The sequence below is a fragment of the Bison bison genome, unplaced genomic scaffold (assembly GCF_000754665.1).
Source record: "Bison bison bison isolate TAMUID 2011002044 unplaced genomic scaffold, Bison_UMD1.0 scf7180017864043, whole genome shotgun sequence".
Taxonomy (NCBI): Eukaryota; Metazoa; Chordata; class Mammalia; order Artiodactyla; family Bovidae; genus Bison; species Bison bison.
Genome location: NW_011494615.1, coordinates 9956745 through 9975628, shown reverse-complemented (window position 1 = coordinate 9975628; position 18884 = coordinate 9956745). Strand labels below are relative to the sequence as shown.

At 43.7% G+C, this 18884-nt stretch overlaps 1 protein-coding gene across 1 annotated transcript in view; it reads left to right on the top strand.

The window, feature by feature from the left end:
- TGFBR2 (transforming growth factor, beta receptor II (70/80kDa)) overlaps positions 1–18884 on the top strand; it is a 74692-nt gene that overhangs the window by 42831 nt on the left and 12977 nt on the right. Inside the window, exons 4-5 of the mRNA XM_010835564.1 lie at positions 5957–6756; positions 8596–8737. Coding sequence (XP_010833866.1) covers positions 5957–6756; positions 8596–8737 — 942 coding nt within the window. The remainder of the gene's footprint in view (positions 1–5956; positions 6757–8595; positions 8738–18884) is intronic.

The window sequence follows — 18884 nt, the reverse complement described above, 5'->3', positions numbered from 1 at the left end:
CACTGCCGGCTTCAAGAAGCTCTGTGGTTGTCTTGCCGTGTTCACCAGTGCACCGAGGCGTATAGACAGCGAGCATCTGATAGCCCTTTCTGTTGGTTGGGTCACTTCGTGCCTTGGTAAATTTCTGCCCAGACTGCTTCACTAAGTCAGAGGAATTGCAGAGCCAATTCAACTAGTGAAGTAAGCACACATCTCTCACAGTTAGCTCTGTTGATTTGGTTTTTATCAAGATGAATTAAACAATCCATATAGGCATTTTTACTCTTGACCTTAATTTAATGTCTTTTTCTCTATGTGATTTTTTTGAAGAAAAAATAAATTATAGAGATTCAGTGTTAAGTTCCTTTTGGCAAGCAGCGATGGATTTGGGCCTCACAGAGGACTTGAAGGAGCTTGGGAGTGACCTCTTTTCATTGTGGTGTGTGTGTGCGGGATTAGGCCAGTTGTTTACTTTTAAATTACTCGGGAGGAACCTATACCAAGGAATTTCCCCTTGAGGTTTTCTGCCAGTTTGTATGTTTTTAGGGCATACTAACATTTATCTTTGACGTTTGTCCTTAAAAAATATTTATTTATCAAGATTCTGACATTTGCAAATGGCTGTTTATTTGCAGCTCACTTGGGCTCCTGTATGTGGGACACATTTGGTTGGAAATTTGGGGAATTACTAAACAGCCTGCTGGGGCCATTGCTGGGGAGACAGCTTGGTGGTGTGGCGAGAACACGCGCTCTGGAGCCATCAGACCTGAAGGAAATGGGACCCCTCAGTTCCTCCCCTCCCCACCCCCACGCTCTCTCTGCCTTCCCTCCTTTCCACCTGCCCCTCCCTTCCCTCTCGTAGCCCCCTCTGTAAACTAGGCAGTGAACAGAAGGCTGCTGGGGGAGTAAAGTGAGATGCTGCTGATACAGTGAGGGACCCGGGACTCAGCTCAGTAAAGCCCATGAGGGGTTGGTTACCTCCAGCGTTCTTCACAGAGTTCAGAGGAGGGCTTCCCATCCTTTTCCACTGCAGAGCTCCCCTCACAAGGGCAGAATCTACCCTTGTCCCTGGGGCGTACAACACACCACCCCAGGAGGACCACTCTGGCACCACTTCTCCCTTACTCAGTTCCTGCAGAAACAGAGGCGTCTGGAAGTTTCCACTCCAGGAAACCCGGGCAGGGAGACCAGCTCTCGATGCCTTCTCTCTGGTGCTGTGCGCGCCATGCACGCTGGGACGCCTAGCAAAGCCTGCGGATCTCTTCACAGTGATGTCCTTAAATGCCTAAAACAGCACACACGGGAATTCAAAGAAAATCCAACCTAGAGTCATACAATTAAACCATACAAATGATTTAAGAAATCTGTGCTATAGTAATCTTTGCTTCTTCTATAGTAATGGTTTAAGTAACAAGATCTAGCATCAGATGGAACAAACTGAAATGGCTAAGTGCTGAATATAAAGGATTCGTTGAGGCCTCTGCAAGAAATGTTAACACAGCATAAAATTATCTGTGGTTTCTCTTGGTGACAAAGTCATGGCATGGCTCATGCTGGGAAATGTGAAATTTTAGTTAAAGATTAGAGAAAATAAAAAGGTGTCATTTTGCCCATGTAAGCTTCCAGGCCCACTGAATTCTGTCTCTGGAGCCCAGGCTGAGTCACCTCTGTGTGCGCCTGGGAGGCGTCCCCTCCTTTGTAGGAACCCCAGAACTCGGTGTGGCCACCGTTGTCCCTTGTTGCAACAGGGGAGTGTAAAGTGAACCTCAGGTTCTGAGCACTGGTTACTTGTGTGTCCAAGAAATGGGTGATGGAGAGTACTGATCCTTGATCTCGGGTGTCCTCGGCCTGCAACAGCTTGGATCGGGGCTTGGGTTCCCATTCAGAGATTGGGGCTGGGTTGCAGCGGTGGAAGTACCGGATCATAGCCACTAGGTCAGTGGTCACTGACAAGGGCCCTGGCCCTTCTGCTCTGCAGAAAAGAACTTCCACGGAGATGGAACGTAGTGAAGCAAGTAAAGTGTTTTATTAGCAGGAAAGAGTATGGTATGCGTGGATAGACACACAGGCAGACTCAGAGGGAGAGTCCCTGAGTCGCATCCTCATGGCAGTTTAAATCACTTATATGGGGCGTTTTTTTCCGGTTTTCCTTTGGCCAGTCATTTTGATTTGCCTGGTTCACAGTCCGTGTTATATCTCAGGATCCTCCCAAGTGTGCGCACACATCTCTTAGCCAAGATGGATCCTACCGAAGAGGCCTCTGGGTAGAGCATCCCATGACATTGTTCCCTCTCCAGCCTGCAGGGAGCTTTTCTGTGCATGTGTGGTCGGGGAGGTTTCCTGACTTCCGGAATGAGAAGTATGTGGTTTGAGCGGGGCCCAGCCTTCTCCCTTAATTGTCCTGCTATTCTTGTCTTGGGGTTTTAGTCAATAGAAAATGAATTTCCAGTTGCTTTATCCTGCAGGGGGGCCCATCTGCCTCCTCCCTCAGTAGTTCAGCAATTATGTCTTGAGTTCTGTACAAGCTGTGTCCTGTGATGATGGGTTCTGAGAGAAGAAAGCAAAAAGGTTTAAGGTTCTTCCTTGTGTAAGACTTCTGATTCCCAGACAGGAGAGAGATGCACAGTGGCAGGAACATTGGTTCTTCGTTAAGAACCGAGGGGAGCAGTCTACACACCCAAATGTGCCCCTTTGGACGCCCCGGGATCACTTAGTGGACTGGCCTGCAGTCACTTAGGCCAGCCCCAAGTGAAGACAGCCACTTCATCCAATTGAGCGCTTGTATAAAGGCATTCTTAATTGGCTCCCGGTGATGTGAAGTTTAGAGACAGCATGGCATGGGGTTACGAGTGGGCGTCTCTAATCAGTTTGAGAATCTACAGAATGGGGTTTATAATAATAGCAGTATCTATCTCATGGGGTTTTCTGTCCATTAAATATAAATATTATATAAAACTCTTGGCACACAGAGAAGTATATAATTTGTATTCAGTTTACTCTTCTATGTGTAATTGGGGGTTGGCAGGAAGAAATACTCCCTGCTGGTCCGTGAGTAAAGGAGAAGCTGATTGTACCCGCTATACCCACAGCTGCTGGTTTCTCTAGGAGCAACTCAGGGGTTAACTCTGAGAGGGTGTGGGTGGCTTCTGTTTAGATAAAGCCACATCCCAGAGCTTCCTTTCAGCCTGATTTGCTATTGTTAGGGTTTTTCACCACCTCTTTGAAGTTTCAAGACTGACAGATGTTAATAGATAATTCCCTCCCCACCAAATTTTTATGTGTAGGTTTTCAAAACAAAATCACAGGAAATTTGAGGGGAAGGTAACATTTGGTTTCTGATATTGAAAGGGGGGTTTCTAGAGTCTTCTTTAATCGGTAAATTTCAGATTTCTGTTTCTGTGTTTCCTTTAACCTGAAAAAGACTAGAAATCAGCAAGGAATATTCTTTTTCATAAATGGACAGGAATTGGAAAATAAAATTATCAGTGATACATGAACAGTTCATTTGGATGTTTTACCGCCTTTAATGAATTGGACACACAGCTAAATAATTATGCAATTAATATTTAGAAATTTTTCATTGAGTTGTTTTCTCATCCATAAAAGAATATTCACATTGGAGCAACATGACGGCTCTTTAGATTTCCCCCGTGCATTGCAGGTTGTTAAAATAGCACCAGTAGATGGGGGGCGAGCAGACTTTTTCTGTAAAGGGCCAGGTAGTAGATGTTTTAGGGCCAGAAGTGATCTCTGTTGTATGAACTACTTAGTGTCTTTTTTTTTTTTTTTAATTTAAACAGCCCTTTAAAAATGGAAAATCCATCCCTCTTGAGGCTGAACAAGAGCATCCCCTGTACCCTGGGGCCATAGTTTGCTGACCCCTGCTGAACAGCGTGGAGAATGAGAGGGAGTTTTTTAAATTGAAGTCTAGTTGATTTACAGTGTTAATTTCTGCTGTACAGCAAATTAACTCAGTTATGCTGGGAGGGATTGGGGGCAGGAGGAGAAGGGGACGACAGAGGATGAGATGGCTGGATGGCATCACCAGCTCGATGGGCGTGAGTTTGAGTGAACTCCTGGAGTTGGTGAGGGAGGCCTGGCGTGCTACAATTCATAGGGTCGCAAAGAGTCGGACACGACTGAGCGACTGAACTGAACTGAACACATATATACGTACATTCCAATATGTATATATAAAGGAATATATATACACATATATACATTCCCTTTTTCATATTCTTTTCCATTATGGTTTATCATAGGGTATTAAAATAGTTTCCTGTGCTAAATAGTAGGACTTTGTTATTTATCCATCGTATACATACTAGTTTACACCTGCTAACCCCAAACTCCCAATCCATCCCTCCCCCAACCCTCTCCCTCGGGCAAGCACAAGTCTGTCTGTTACGTCTGTGATTCTGTTTGTTTCATAGATAAGTTCATTTGTGCAATATTTCAGATTCCATATGTAAGTGATAACATATTGTATTTGTCTGTCTGACTTTACTTAGTGTGATAATCTCTAGCTCCATCCATGTTGCTGCAAAAATGGCATTTTGTTCTTTTTTATGGTTGAGTCGTATTCTGTTGTCTATATGTACCACATCTTCTTTATCCAAGAAGGGAGGGACTTTGTCTCATTAATCATTCATCCAGCTTCTACCCTGCACCAGCTGCTTAGTAGAGTGTGGTGATCAGGACCTCTAGATTTACCCCTGTAGAGCTTACTTTCTCATGGGAGGAACAAGCAGAGAATTAAACACATTTATTTATAAGACATCTTATGTTGTTACAGACAGGTGTCCACTTGAAGAAAACATTCCCATTGGATAGTCCAGATAGTAGGGGTGGAGTTACAGGGGAGGAATGTTATTTTCTGCAGCATCTGCTGCGGTGTCTGATGCTGATACTGCATCAGTATCATTTTATCTGTCCCCTCAGTCTTGATCTCGAGGCTCATTCTTTGCTGGGTAACAGGGACCATCCATATCTCCACAAGAGTTTCTATTTCTCCTGTAGTTCAATCTTTTCCTGCAACCATTTTGTCCCATCACACTTCAGCCTCTGGTCCCACCTACCCTGGGGTCCCATGCAGCCTGCCAGTGTGAGTAAGAACTTAGGTTTTCAAGATTCAATCACCAAATTTTTCCTTCTTCCTGTTTTTAAAAATTTTATTGAAGTATAGTCAATTTACAATGTTAATTCCGCACAGCAAAGTGACTCAGTTATATATACACATATGTGTGTGTGTTCTTTTTCCTACTGTTCTCCGTTATCGTTTGACACAGGATGTTGACCATAGTTGCCTGGTCTATAGCAGGAGTTTGCTTATCCCGTGTATAACAGTTTGCATCTGCGTAACCCAGACTCGCACCCCAGCCCTCTCCATCCCTTCGTGGTAACCCTGTCTGTTTCCGTGTCTGTGAGTGTGTTTCTGTTTTGTAGGTAGGCTCATTTGTGCCATACTGTAGATTCCACATGTAACTGATGTCATATGTTTGTCTTCGCTTAGTGTGATAACCTCTAGGTCCATCCGTGTATCTGGCAGTGGCATTATTTCATTCTTTCTTACGGCCGAGTAATACTCCATGGTATATATGTACATCTTCATCCATTCATCTGTTGATGGACATTTAGGTTATTTGTATGTCCTGACTATTGTGAATAGAGCCAGCAAAGCATTTTTAAAGGCCAGTGAGGAGGGCCTTGTTCTCAGCTTGTAATCAGCTTGTTCTCAGTTCTGATTGGTTGATGGTGAATTTTGATTTCCCAGCTAAGTTTTGAGGGAAGAGTAAAAGACGTTGACTAGATGGCCAGATGGACAAGCACACCCAAGCATCCATGCCTGGAATAAAAACTTACCATACCGTGTCCATGAAAACTGTGCTGATGGTAAATCCCACAGTGCCTGGGGTGTGGACCACTTCTTCCCAGGGCACACCTGCTGACCCGCTCCTTCTCTGTGTTTCCACTTCAGAGTACACCAGCAGTAACCCCGACTTGCTGCTGGTTATCTTCCAAGTGACAGGCGTCAGCCTCCTGCCACCGCTGGGCATCGCCATCGCAGTCATCATCACTTTCTACTGCTACCGCATCCACCGGCAGCAGAAGCTGAGCCCAGCCTGGGACTCGGGCAAGCCGCGCAAGCTGATGGAGTTCAGTGAGCACCTGGCCATCATCCTGGAGGACGACCGCTCCGACATCAGCTCCACCTGCGCCAACAACATCAACCACAACACGGAGCTGCTGCCCATCGAGCTGGACACCCTGGTGGGCAAGGGGCGCTTCGCCGAGGTCTACAAGGCCAAGCTGAAGCAGAACACGTCTGAGCAGTTCGAGACCGTGGCCGTCAAGATCTTCCCCTACGAGGAGTATGCCTCCTGGAAGACGGAGAAGGACATCTTCTCGGACATCAACCTCAAGCACGAGAACATCCTGCAGTTCCTGACGGCCGAGGAGCGCAAGACGGAGCTGGGCAAGCAGTACTGGCTCATCACTGCCTTCCACGCCAAGGGCAACCTGCAGGAGTACCTGACGCGCCACGTCATCAGCTGGGAGGACCTGCGCCGGCTGGGCGGCTCGCTGGCCCGCGGCATCGCGCACCTGCACAGCGACCACACCCTGTGCGGCCGGCCCAAGATGCCCATCGTGCACAGGGACCTCAAGAGCTCCAACATCCTGGTCAAGGGCGACCTCACCTGCTGCCTCTGCGACTTCGGGCTCTCACTGCGGCTGGACCCCACCCTGTCAGTGGATGACCTGGCCAACAGTGGGCAGGTAGGGTGGCCCTGCCCCTCACTGCTGCACCCCTCGCTGCTGCGCCCCTCCGGCTCCCACTCCTTCCGCCCTGCACTCTGACCTCCCCCAGGGGATCCACTCAGCCCTGGAAGCGCCCTGCTCTCCTGCCAGGGTGCCTCCCACAGCCAGCAGCACTTCTCTCTCTGGCTCTCAGACCCGTCCCAATCTAGCACAGCCATTTTCTCCTTGAGTCAGTCTTCATTTCTCGTCCATTTAGACTTTTTTTCTTTGCTTCAAGCACTGCTAGTATCTCTTTTTCCTTGTACTCAGCCTCTTTCTGCTCTGTACTTTTGGTCCTTATGTTGCCTTTTTTTTTTTACCATTTTAGAAGGCAGTCTCCTTGAAGTCCAAATCCACATACATTTGGTCCCATCCAACACAAGGCCTTGAACAGACAAAGAGACCAATAAGTATCTACAGAGTGAGTGACTGACTGGGTGAAGGGAGAGTTCTTTTGAAACATCTCACAGATTAAACTGGAAACCTTTTTTGGCTAAGGAGCTATTAGAGACTGACTAACGTTACCACTGGGTGCCCCAGGTGGCACTATGGTAAAGAACGCACCTGCCAGTGCAGGAGACAGATAAGACTTGGGTTCAGTCCCTAGGCCAGGAAGGTCCCCTGGAGAAGGAAAAGGCAACCCACGCCAGCATTCTTGCCTAGAGAATCCCATGGACAGAGGAGCCTGGCGGGCTATAGTCCATGGGGTTGCGAGTCAGAGACGACTGAAGCGACTTAGCATGCACACACAGCGTTGTTGTCATCCTTTATAAAAGATGGGCCCCGTGTTTCACACACCAGAAGCTTGGCTGTGACTGAGAGCAAAGTCTTGGGAGCATCGTTGCCTCCTCTGACCAGGCTGAGGGTTGTGCTTTTGGAGCATCTCGTCACTGCTCAGGCAGCCCTCCAGGGGTGCACATCCAGTGAGGAGATGAGCACGTTGAAACTCAGATGAATCAATGTGCCAGGGTGACCAGTCGTGGAGTGACTTATTAAAAAGAAACTTGTCTTCTAATGCATGACAATAAAAAGCATTATTTTGGAGTAACATTATCAACTCACTTGACATTCCCCTGGATCCTTGGGAAGGTAGGACGTCGCTGTTATTTAGTCAGTCTATACAAGCTGCATTATCACGCACTCAAATGATTTTTTCCTTAGAAATATTTTTTTCTTTTTTCCTATGTATCACAGTGTTTTCATACTGTCAGATAAAATCACACAGCATGCCTATCAAATTTATAAAATGACCAGATTTGAGCTTGTAGTGGAAATACTTCCGTATAGTTCGACTCAGCAGAGCTTTTATGTAATTATATGACATCCTCGGCACACTAGAACGTACCGGGGGGTGAACAAAGGAGACTAACGCAACCCTCAGGGGACAAAAAGAATCCTGGCAGTTATTATTTTCACCTCGTATCTTGGAGTTTCAAGAATGAAAAGATATTTAATTTGGAAAAACACTGAAAGTGTCCATCACCAGTGTGGTCTCAGGGTCTCTGCAAAGACGTTACTGCACACGTGGTATGATGATCTTGTGTCCTGAGCCTAGACACAGCAGGTCTGGGCTTTGCCATTTCCTTCTTTTGGCATTTGTCCTTTATATTCTTTTAAGGTTTTTCAGGGAGAGACAACCTATTTTTTAAAAAAATTACATAAGCTCTACCTTTCTACGCAGGTCTCATTATCTTAAAAAGCACTGTGGTTTTTAAAGACCAACAACTACTCACGTAGGGGGCCAAGCGTCAGCTGTATTTTGAAAGCAGACCTGCAGTGGGAGTTGGATGACGGGCCTCCGTGTGTGTTCTTCTTTAGGTGGGAACGGCGAGATACATGGCTCCAGAGGTCCTCGAGTCCAGGATGAATCTGGAGAACGTGGAGTCCTTCAAGCAGACGGATGTCTACTCCATGGCCCTGGTGCTCTGGGAGATGACGTCTCGCTGCAACGCAGTGGGAGGTAGGCATGGACCACCATCCTGGTGGACCTCCAAATGATGCTGTGCTCATTGCTTCAGCATGAGTTCAGGGATACGGAAGAGCTGTGTGAGATCTGGTAGGACACAGATATTCCAGCATGATGTGGAATCATGCCTTGGTTCTGTAGCTGCAAGCCAGGTTCGGGGCATAAAGCATTTTATCTCCTTTCCTGAAGTATATAATTACTTTTCCCTGGACCCATTTCTCCATTGGTATCTACAGATCTAGCAAGAGAGGAACACTAATAATATTTATAAGAATTCATTTCTTCTTTGATTCAGAAAATTACCTGATTTTTTAAAAGGTTTTTCAGAATTAAAAGGTCCAGAAAATAGATTTTACTTAAAATTTACTTTTATGGACTTAACTTTCCTTTGCTGGAGAAAACAAGCAGAATGGTTTGACGGATTTGTTTAGGTTTTGAAAAATCTAGAGAAGAGAGGTTATTAAGGAATGTAGCATTCTTCAGGGGTACCGGGGATGTCATGTTTTAGAGGGCATTGTCCCCTCATCTTCCTGGAGATGGGCATGGCTGATGTCCACACCAGTTCATCCTTTTCTGGGCCTCCTCAGAGGTATACAGTGGTTACCGTCAGGATCTGAGGTCTCACCTTAGAAGTGTGTATATCCTAACCTGGTCCTGGTGGGATGCTAAGTCAAGCCAAGCTAACTCCAATTTTATGTTTAACCCTTTGTTTCATAATAATTTTAGACTCACAGAATCATTGCGTGAGTAGTACAGGAAGTTCCCATATGCTCTTCACCCAGCTTCCCCTCCTGTTAACATCTTACCTAAACCAAGTCCCCAGAATTGGGGAACAGGATTCACTCGGGATTCCACATTACCTTGGTGTCCAGGCCACCTCAGTCTCCTTCAACGTGTGATGGTCACTCAGCCTGTTTCTTTCGTGACCTTGGCAAGAATTCAGACCAGTTATTTTATAAACAGTCTCCCACTGTGGGTTGCTCTGATGCCTTCCTATGGTCAGACTGGGATCGTGCCTTTCCAGGCAGGAACGCCTCAGAAATGGTGCCATGCCCTCAGCACCGCACACGGCTGGTGTGCCAGCGTGCTTGCTGGCCCGTCTCCTCACACGCTGAAGGCGGCGCCAGCTCTCTCCCTGGGGAGACACTACCTTTTCCATGTGTAATTAATACATATCTTGTGGGAAGGTGCTTTGACCTGTTTCTACTAAACACCTGTTTAATAAGGAGACTAGACCTGTTTTTTAATAATAATTTTACCTGCTGATTTTTAGGGTCAATTAATAGTTCTTGCAGATCATTATTACTGTAACGTTTGCTTAATGGTGATTTTCTATTTTTCTTATCCCTTCTACATATTTTTCATAGATGCTTGGGAAATATCTGTCCTTTCTCTCACCAGTCCCTGTTATTTATTCATTTTACTCTGTGTTTACATGAGTATGGGATTGTGGGTATTTTATTCCGTGGATATTTAATGTTATCAGTATTTGTCACTTAGGTCAGTTTTGGGCACTGGCCAGACTCTCCAGCGTTTTGCTCCAGGTGGGTTAGGTTGTCAGCATTGCTGGCTCTGATCATTCCTCCTGCTGAGAACTTCCTTAGCTGACTCTCCAGGATGGGCTAGGCTGGGAGCCTCGCTGTCCCATCACCCACATCCCTGGGTCCCTGCACAGGACATAGCACTTCCTGTCTGGCTAACCCAGTTATTTTCTGGTTTTCTGCATGAGATGTCTTCCCCCACAGTATTTCTAAAAGTAACTGAATTTTTCCTTGCACAGTGAAATTTGTTTAACCAAGTTTCAGTCACTGAGAATCATCTTCTGCTTGAAGCTTTGACAGTTCCAAAATGAATCCTTAGACCAGACCCGTGTGAACCGTGAAAGAGGAGACAATGCCGCTGTCACTGTCAGAGTAAATTCACCTAGATTTCGGTATCTCTCTTGTCCTTTCAAAACGGCTCATCGTTCTATAAACATGCTGGAGCCTGTCTCTGCCGTCCCCTCTGTTAGTGCCACCAGCTTCTTAAGGCCTGATCTGCGCTCCCTGCTTACACAGTCATCAGGGACTAAAGCCCTTTCCTGTTAATATCTGCTGAGTGTGGAAGAATTCCGGCTAGTGGGGAAGAACCGAGTTCACCAGCTTTTACAAGATCTAAAAACGGATACAGTATAAACAAGTTTTCCCAAGGAAGGAACAGGGTCCTATTTGTTCAGTAATCCTCATAACCTTTAGGATAAGAACAGACGGCTTTGGGGAACCGGAAAAGAGGCCATCCCAGTTCTCATTTTGTTTGATCTTAAGCCCACAGTACGGTTTCTCCCATCAGGCTGCAAAATCAAAGTGATTTGTCTATCCTCACTGTGGCCCAGCAGACAGCCCTTCTCTTGACTAAGTGTGTGAACTCACATGTTAATAATCCCTTTCTTTTGCCTACTTTTAAACGTGTTATTATATTTGTTTTTTTTTTTTTTTGCATGTATGTGTGCGTCAAAAACTGTAAAGGCAGATTTTCAGCCTAATCTTAATTTCAGAGACTTTTATATTTAAAGATCTTCTTAGAAGATACATTAAAGTTAGGACCTTTTAAGGGGAGTTAGGATGTGTTGCCTCTTCCCTGTTGTACAAACACAGATTTCCATAAAGAAGCTTGCTGTCCACTGATGAAACAGGCTTTTTTCCCCCCTTTCCTTTTTAAATATTTGTACTTTCAGACACATTTCTTTCTTTACACGTAAAATAGGTAATACCACTCTAGTGGATATTAGGCTTTAATTTATACAGAGGGCAGGATATAAAAGGCCTTCCTGAAGCTTAAACTTCTTTGTATAACTTGAAATACAACATAAGAAATTACTATCTTTTTCATGGACAGTCTCATTTCAGAAAAGAAAATGTGGAAAATGCTTACCTCAGTGTGGTGAGTTATAGACTGGTATTTTATTTCACAGAATAGATCCACTGATATTCCCTCCAAGTTATTCTGAGGAGCTGGACATCTGACTGAATGAAGCAGGAGTCTAGGCATCAAGGAACTCTCTTGCAGGGGGAGAATGTGAAACCCCAGCTTTCTTGCCTGGAGAACAGGACCCCATTCTGTTCTCAGGGCTGAGCCCAAATTTTTGGCCTGGAGGCCCAGGCGCTGCCTGCTTTTTTCTGCATTTATCATAGGACTCAGTACTAGACTTTGTCTTGCGCTGTTTACGAGGCCTGGAACACTGAAGGAGACTTTTTTGCAGGCAAGGCAGGGAGCACCAGACTGAGTGCCCAGGTTGGCTAAAGATAGTGTGACAGCAGGGTCAGGCAAAGAGGGTTAGATCAGCTCTTGAGGGAACAGTGAGCCTCAGAAGTGTCTTCTCTGTGCAAGCAGCAGAGAGGGAACATGATCAAGAGAAAGCATGACACTGGAGAAGCCACATTCTTCTCACGTGAGAACATGCAGACATAGTAAGAGCACCCTTTGGAAGCAAGCTGGTCCAGCTCCCTTACCACAAGACATAGATTGTCATAAGTGAAGAAGGTGGTCAAAAATGAAAGGCTTTCTGGTGGAAGTAGGTTTGGTCCAGATGAAGAAGGCCACAAGAAATGATAGCTACCATTACATAAGCAATAGCATTATAGAACAATTCATCCCACTTACCAAGGGTTCTTTGAAGGGTGTGCTGTTACTAGCCCCATTTTACAGGTGGGTAAACTGAGGCTTCAGGAAGTACGATAGTGGAGACAGAAATCAAAGCCCTGTGGTCTGACTCTGGCCCACAGGCCCTAAATGTCCTACTACAGGACTGATAGCTTATTTAGTCTGTGGCAGCTAGGATTACCATTATTATTGTGGAAGGGGTAGTCAGTCCTACTCTGTATAATGGCCTTTGACTTGAAGCCTTTCTGAAAGCACCTGGCAGGAACATGCAGCGGTGGCCTCGCTGCAGCATGTTCCCGGTGGTGGACTTTGTGAGTCTGTTAATGGAATCCCAAAGCTGTTAAATGCTGTAGCGTGTGTACCTCACATGCCTCGGTGCCTCAAAGTCTGGGATAACTTCTTTACCTTTTGTCTCTGAAGATGTATCAATTCATTATTTCTTTCACCCAACCTGTATTTTTTGAGTACCTTCTGTGTGGCAGGCATTATTCAAAATGGTAAGGGTGCAGAGACTCTCAGGAGATGGAAAACAAGAAGGTAGTGAGCTTCCCCCCTTCTCACAAAAACACCAAAATCACAACTAACTGCTGAAAGCCATCAGTAACAAAGAAATGGTGGAACCTACCAAAAAAGATATCGTAGGTCCAAAGACAAAGAAGAGCCCATAACAAGACAGTAAGAGGGGTGCAGTTGCGATAAAATCAAATCCAATACCTGCTGGGTGGGAAACGTAAAGATTGGAAAGCAATTATATTGTGGAGGTTCTGCCACAGGAATGAACATTCTGTGCCTTACATCAGGCTCCCCAGCCTGGCGGTCTGTCAACGGGAGGAGGAGCCCCCAGAACATCTGACTTTGAAGGTCAGCAGGGTTTGTTTGCAGAACTGGGGAAAACAGAAGCCCCACTCTTAGAGGGCACACACAGAGTCTTGTGCACAGCAAGACCCAGGGGGAAAAGCAGTGACCTCATAAGAGCCTGCTGGTATTAGACGGTCTCTTGCAAGGCTGGGGTACAGCTGTGACTTACTGTAGGGACAAAGACACTGGTGGCAATACTTCTGGGGAGTTCTCATTGCTGTGAGCCCTCCTAAAGGCCATCATTTTTTCACCATGACCTGGCCCCACACAGCAGCCTTTTTTTGGGATGCCAATTCTGGGATGCCACAGGCTAACCAACCAGAAGAGTTGACTCATTGGAAAAGATTCTGATGCTGGGAGGCATTGGGGGCAGGAGGAGAAGGGGACGACAGAGGATGAGATGGCAGGATGGTGTCACTGACTCAGTGGACGTGGAGTTGGTGGACTCCGGGAGTTGGTGATGGACAGGGAGGCCTGGCGTGCTGTGATTCATGGGGTCGCAAAGAGTCAGACACGAATGAGCGACTGGACTGAACTGAACCAACCAGAATGGTGGGAACACAGCCTCACCCATTAGCAGACAAGCTGGTTAAAAACTTCCTGAGCATGTGACTGCCCAATAAACACACCCGTTGACACAGCTCTGCCCACCTGAGGGACAAGAACCAGTTTCATGCACTGGTGGGACGAAACCAATCCCGCCCAGCAAGATGCCAGCACAAGCATCTTATACCAGCCTTGTCCACCAGGGGGCAGACAACAGAAGCAAGAAGACCTACAACCCTGCAGCCTGTGAACACAAACTGCAATCATAGAAAGGTAGATAAAAATGAAATGGCAGAATATGTCTGAGATGAAGAAACAAGATAAAACCCCAGGTGACCAGCTAAATGAAGTGGAGATAGGCAATCTACCCAAAAAATAATTCAGAGTAATAACAGCAAAGATTATCCAAGATCTCAAAAAAATAATGCAGGCACAGATAGAAAAGATGCAAGAAATGCTTAAAACAGAGCTAGAAGATCTAAGGAATGAACAAGCATAGATGAACAATAAAATACTGAAATGAAAAATACACTCAAATGAATAGAATAAATGAGGCGGAAGAATGGATAAGTGAGTTGGAATACAGAATTGTGGAAATCACTACTATGGAACAGAATATAAAGAGAATGAAAAGAAATGAGTCTGAGAGGCCTCAGGAGCAACATTAAATGCACCAATATTTTCATCATAGGGTCCCACAAGAAGAGAGAGAAAGGACCTGAGAAAATATTTGAAGAGATATCAGCTAAAAAATTCCGTGACGTGGGAATGGAAACAGTCACCCACGTCCAGAAAGCTCAGAGAGTCCCAGGTAGGTTAAACACAAGGAGAAACACTCAAGATTCACAATAATCCAATTGACAAAAATTAAAGACAAAGAAAATTTTAATAGCAACAAGGAAAAATCAACAAATAGCATACAAAGGAACTCCCATAAGGTTATAAAGCTGATTTTCAGCAGAAACTCTTAGGAAGTGGTATAATATATTTAAAGTTATGAAAGGGAAGAGTCTACAACCAAGAATCTACAAGCAGGAGTCTACAAGCAAGGTTCTCTTTCAGATGCAATTAAGAAATCAAAAGTTTTACAGACAAGCAAAAGCTGGAGAACTCTGCACCACCAAACCAGCTTTGCAACAAATGCTAAAGGAACTTCTCTAGGCAAAAAGAAAAAAAGAGCCACAACTAGAAACAAGCAAATTACAAATGGCAAAGCTCACCATTAAAGGCAAACATACAGTAATGGTAGGAAATCATTCATACTCAAATATGATGTCAAAACCAGTGATTGTGAGACTAGGAGAGCACAAATGCAGGATATTGGAAGTATATTTGAAATGAAAAGGCAAGCAACTGAAAACAATCTTGTTTATGTATAGACTGCTGTATCCAAACCTCATGGTAATCACAAACGGAAAATCTACAGTAGGTGCACACGGAAAAAAGCAGCCGAAACACAACACTAAAGTTGTCAAATCACAAGAGGAGAGAAGAAAAGAGAAAGGAAAGAAAAAAACCTACAAGAAACAATTCCAGAACAATTAATAAAATAGCAAAAAAAGAACATATACATTGATAATTATCTGAAATGTAACTGGATTAAATGCTCCAACCAAGAAACATAGACTGGCTAAATGCTTACAAAAACAAGACCTATGTATGTGCTGTCTACAAGAGACACGCTTCAGACCTAGGGACACATACAGACTGAAAGTGAGGGGATGGAGAAAGGTATTCCATGCAAGTGCAAATCAAGAGAAAGCTGGAGTAGCAATACATATATCAGACAAAATATTCTTTAAAGACTGTTACAGGATACAAAGACGGATACTACATAGTCATCAAGGGATCAATCCAAGAAGAAGATATAACAGTTGTAATATATTTATATATATGTAAATATATATGCACCCAACATAGGAGCACTTCAATATATAAGGCAAATACTAATAGCCATTAAAGGAGAAATCGACAGTGATACTCTTTGATCAACGGATGGATCATTCAGAAAGAAAATAAGGAAACACAGGCCTTAAATGACACATTAGACCAGAGGCACTTAATTGATATCTATAGAGCATTCCATTAAAACTGCAAAGAACAGAAACACGTGGAGGCTAAACAGTATGCTGCTAAACAATCAAGGGATCACTGAAAAAGTCAGAGAGGAAGTCAGAAAATACCTAGAGACAAGCGAAAACCAAAGCATGACGATGCAAAACAGATGCAGCAAAACCAGTGCTAAATGGCAAGTCTTATCTCAGGAAACAGGATAAATCCCAAATAAACAACCTAAAGTTATACCTAAAGCCACTAGAAAAAGAGCAACAAATAAAACCCACAGTGCAAGCAAAGAGATCGTAAAGATCATAGCAGTAAAAAAAGAAACAGAGACAAAGAAAACAATAGATAAGATCAGTGAAACTAGACAGCTAGTTCTTTGAAAAGATAAACAAAATTGACAAACCTTTAGCCAGACTCATCAAGAAAAACCAGAGGGCTCAAATCAATAAAATTAGAAATGAAAAAGGAAGAGCTACAGGGGACATCACAGAGTACAAAGGATCATAAGAGACTACTACAGCAACTACATGCCAATAAAACGGACAACTTAGAATAAATGGACAAATTCTTAAAAAGGTACCATCTCTCAAGACTGACCCAGGAAGAAATAGAAAATATGAGCAGACCAGTCACAAGTATGGAACTGAAACCATGATTTTAAAATTCCCAACAAACAAAAAACACTCCCATACTCACTCTGTGAGGCCATCACTCTGGTACCAAAACCAGACAAAGATATCAGACAAGAAGAAAATCACAGACCAATATCACTAGTGAACATAGACCCAAAAATCTTCAACAAAAATACTAGCAAATCAAATCCAACAATACAGTAAAAGGCTCATAGACCATGATCAAGTGGGATTTACTGCTGAGATGCAAGGTTTTTTTTTTTCTAATATCTGCAAATGAATCAGCATAATACACCATGTTAACAAACTGAAGAATAAATTTGTTTCTTATAGTAAACACTCATACCATATGATATAAATAAATCATCATACCATGTGATCCTCTCAACAGATACAGGAAAAGCTTCTGACAAAATTCACACTCATGTATAATGAAAATCTCCAGAAGGTGGACATAGAAGAAACATAATTCAACATAACAAAAGCCATATATGACAAACCTATAGTCAACATCCTACTGAATGGTGATAAGCTGAAAGCATTTGCTCTAAGATCAGAACAAGGTACGGATATCCACTCTCACCAGTTTATTCAACAGTTTTGGAAATCCTAAATTCACTGTAATCAGAGAAGAAAAGAACGAAAAGGAATCCAAATTGGAAAAGAAGTAAAACTATCACTGTTTGCAGATAACATGATACTACAGATAGAAAATCCTGAAGATGTTACCAGAAAACTGTTTGAGCTCATCAATGAATTTGGTAAAATTGCAGGATACAAAATAAATACACAGAATCTGTTGCATTCCTACACACTAACACCAACAGACCAGAATATGAAATTAAAGGAACAATCCTATATATCATTGCATCAAAAAGAATAAAATACCTAGGGATAAGTCTACCTAAGGAGGCAAAAGACGTGCACTCCAAAAATTGTATATGTGCCGATGAAAGAAACCAAAGGTAACACAAACAGATGGAAAAATACACCATGTTTCTGGATCAGAAGACATATTGTCAAAATGACTATACTACCCAAGGCAATCTACAGATTTCAGTGCAGTCTCTATCAAAGTACCAGTGGCATGTTTCATAAAACTGGAACAAAAATTGTTTACATTTGCATGGAGACACAAAAGACCCAGGATAGCCAAAGCAATCCTGAGGAAGAAAAACAGAGCTGGAAAAATCAGGCTCCCTAACCTCAGACTATACAACAAAGCTACAGTAATCAAAAAAGTATGGTATTGGCACAAAAACAGAAATACAGATCAACAGAACAGGAGAGAAAGGGCAGAAATAAACCCATGCACCTATGGTCAATTAATCTGTGCAAAGGAGGAAAACACATACAATGGAGAAAACACAATATCTTCAATAAATGGTGCTGAGAAAACTAAACAGCTACATGTAAAATAATGAAATTAGAACATTCTCTAACACCATACACAAAAATAAACTCAAAATGGATTAAAGACCTAAAGGCAGGACCGGATAATACATAACTTTAGCAGATAACATAGGCAGGACACTCTTTGACATAAATCACAGCTGTGTCTTTTTAGATCCATCTTCTAGAGTAATGGAAACAAAAATAAATGGGACCTAATTAAACTTACGACTGAGCAACTGAATTGACTGAACTGACTGGATTAAACTCAAAAGCTATTGCACAGTAAAGGAAACCATGAACAAAGTGAAAAGGTAACTCACAGAATGGGAGAAAATATTTGCAAACCACGAGACTGACAAGGGATTAATCTCCAAAATTCACAAACAGTTCATGCAGCTGAATATCACACAAACAGCCCAATCAAAAAATGGGCAGAAGACCTAAATAGACATTTCTCTAAAGAAGCCATCAGATCAGATCAGATCAGATCAGTCGCTCAGTCGTGTCCGACTCTCTGCGACCCCATGAATCGCAGCAGGCCAGGCCTCCTTGTCTGTCACCAACTCCCAGAGTTCACTCAGACTCACGTCCATCGAGTCAGTGATGCCAGCCAGCCATCTCATCCTCTGTCGTCACCTTCTCCTCTTGCCCCCAATCCCTCCCAGCATCAGAGTCTTTTCCAATGAGTCAACTCTTCGCATGAGGTGGCCAAAGTACTGGAGTTTCAGCTTTAGCATCATTCCTTCCAAAGAAATCCCAGGGCTGATCTCCTTCAGAATGGACTGGTTGGATCTCCTTTCAGTCCAAGGGACTCTCAAGAGTCTTCTCCAACACCACAGTTCAAAAGCATCAATTCTTCAGTGCTCAGCCTTCTTCACAGTCCAACTCTCACATCCATACATGACCACAGGAAAAACCATAGCCTTGATTAGATGAACCTTTGTTGGCAAAGTAATGTCTCTGCTTTTGAATATGCTATCTAGGTTGGTCATAACTTTCCTTCCAAG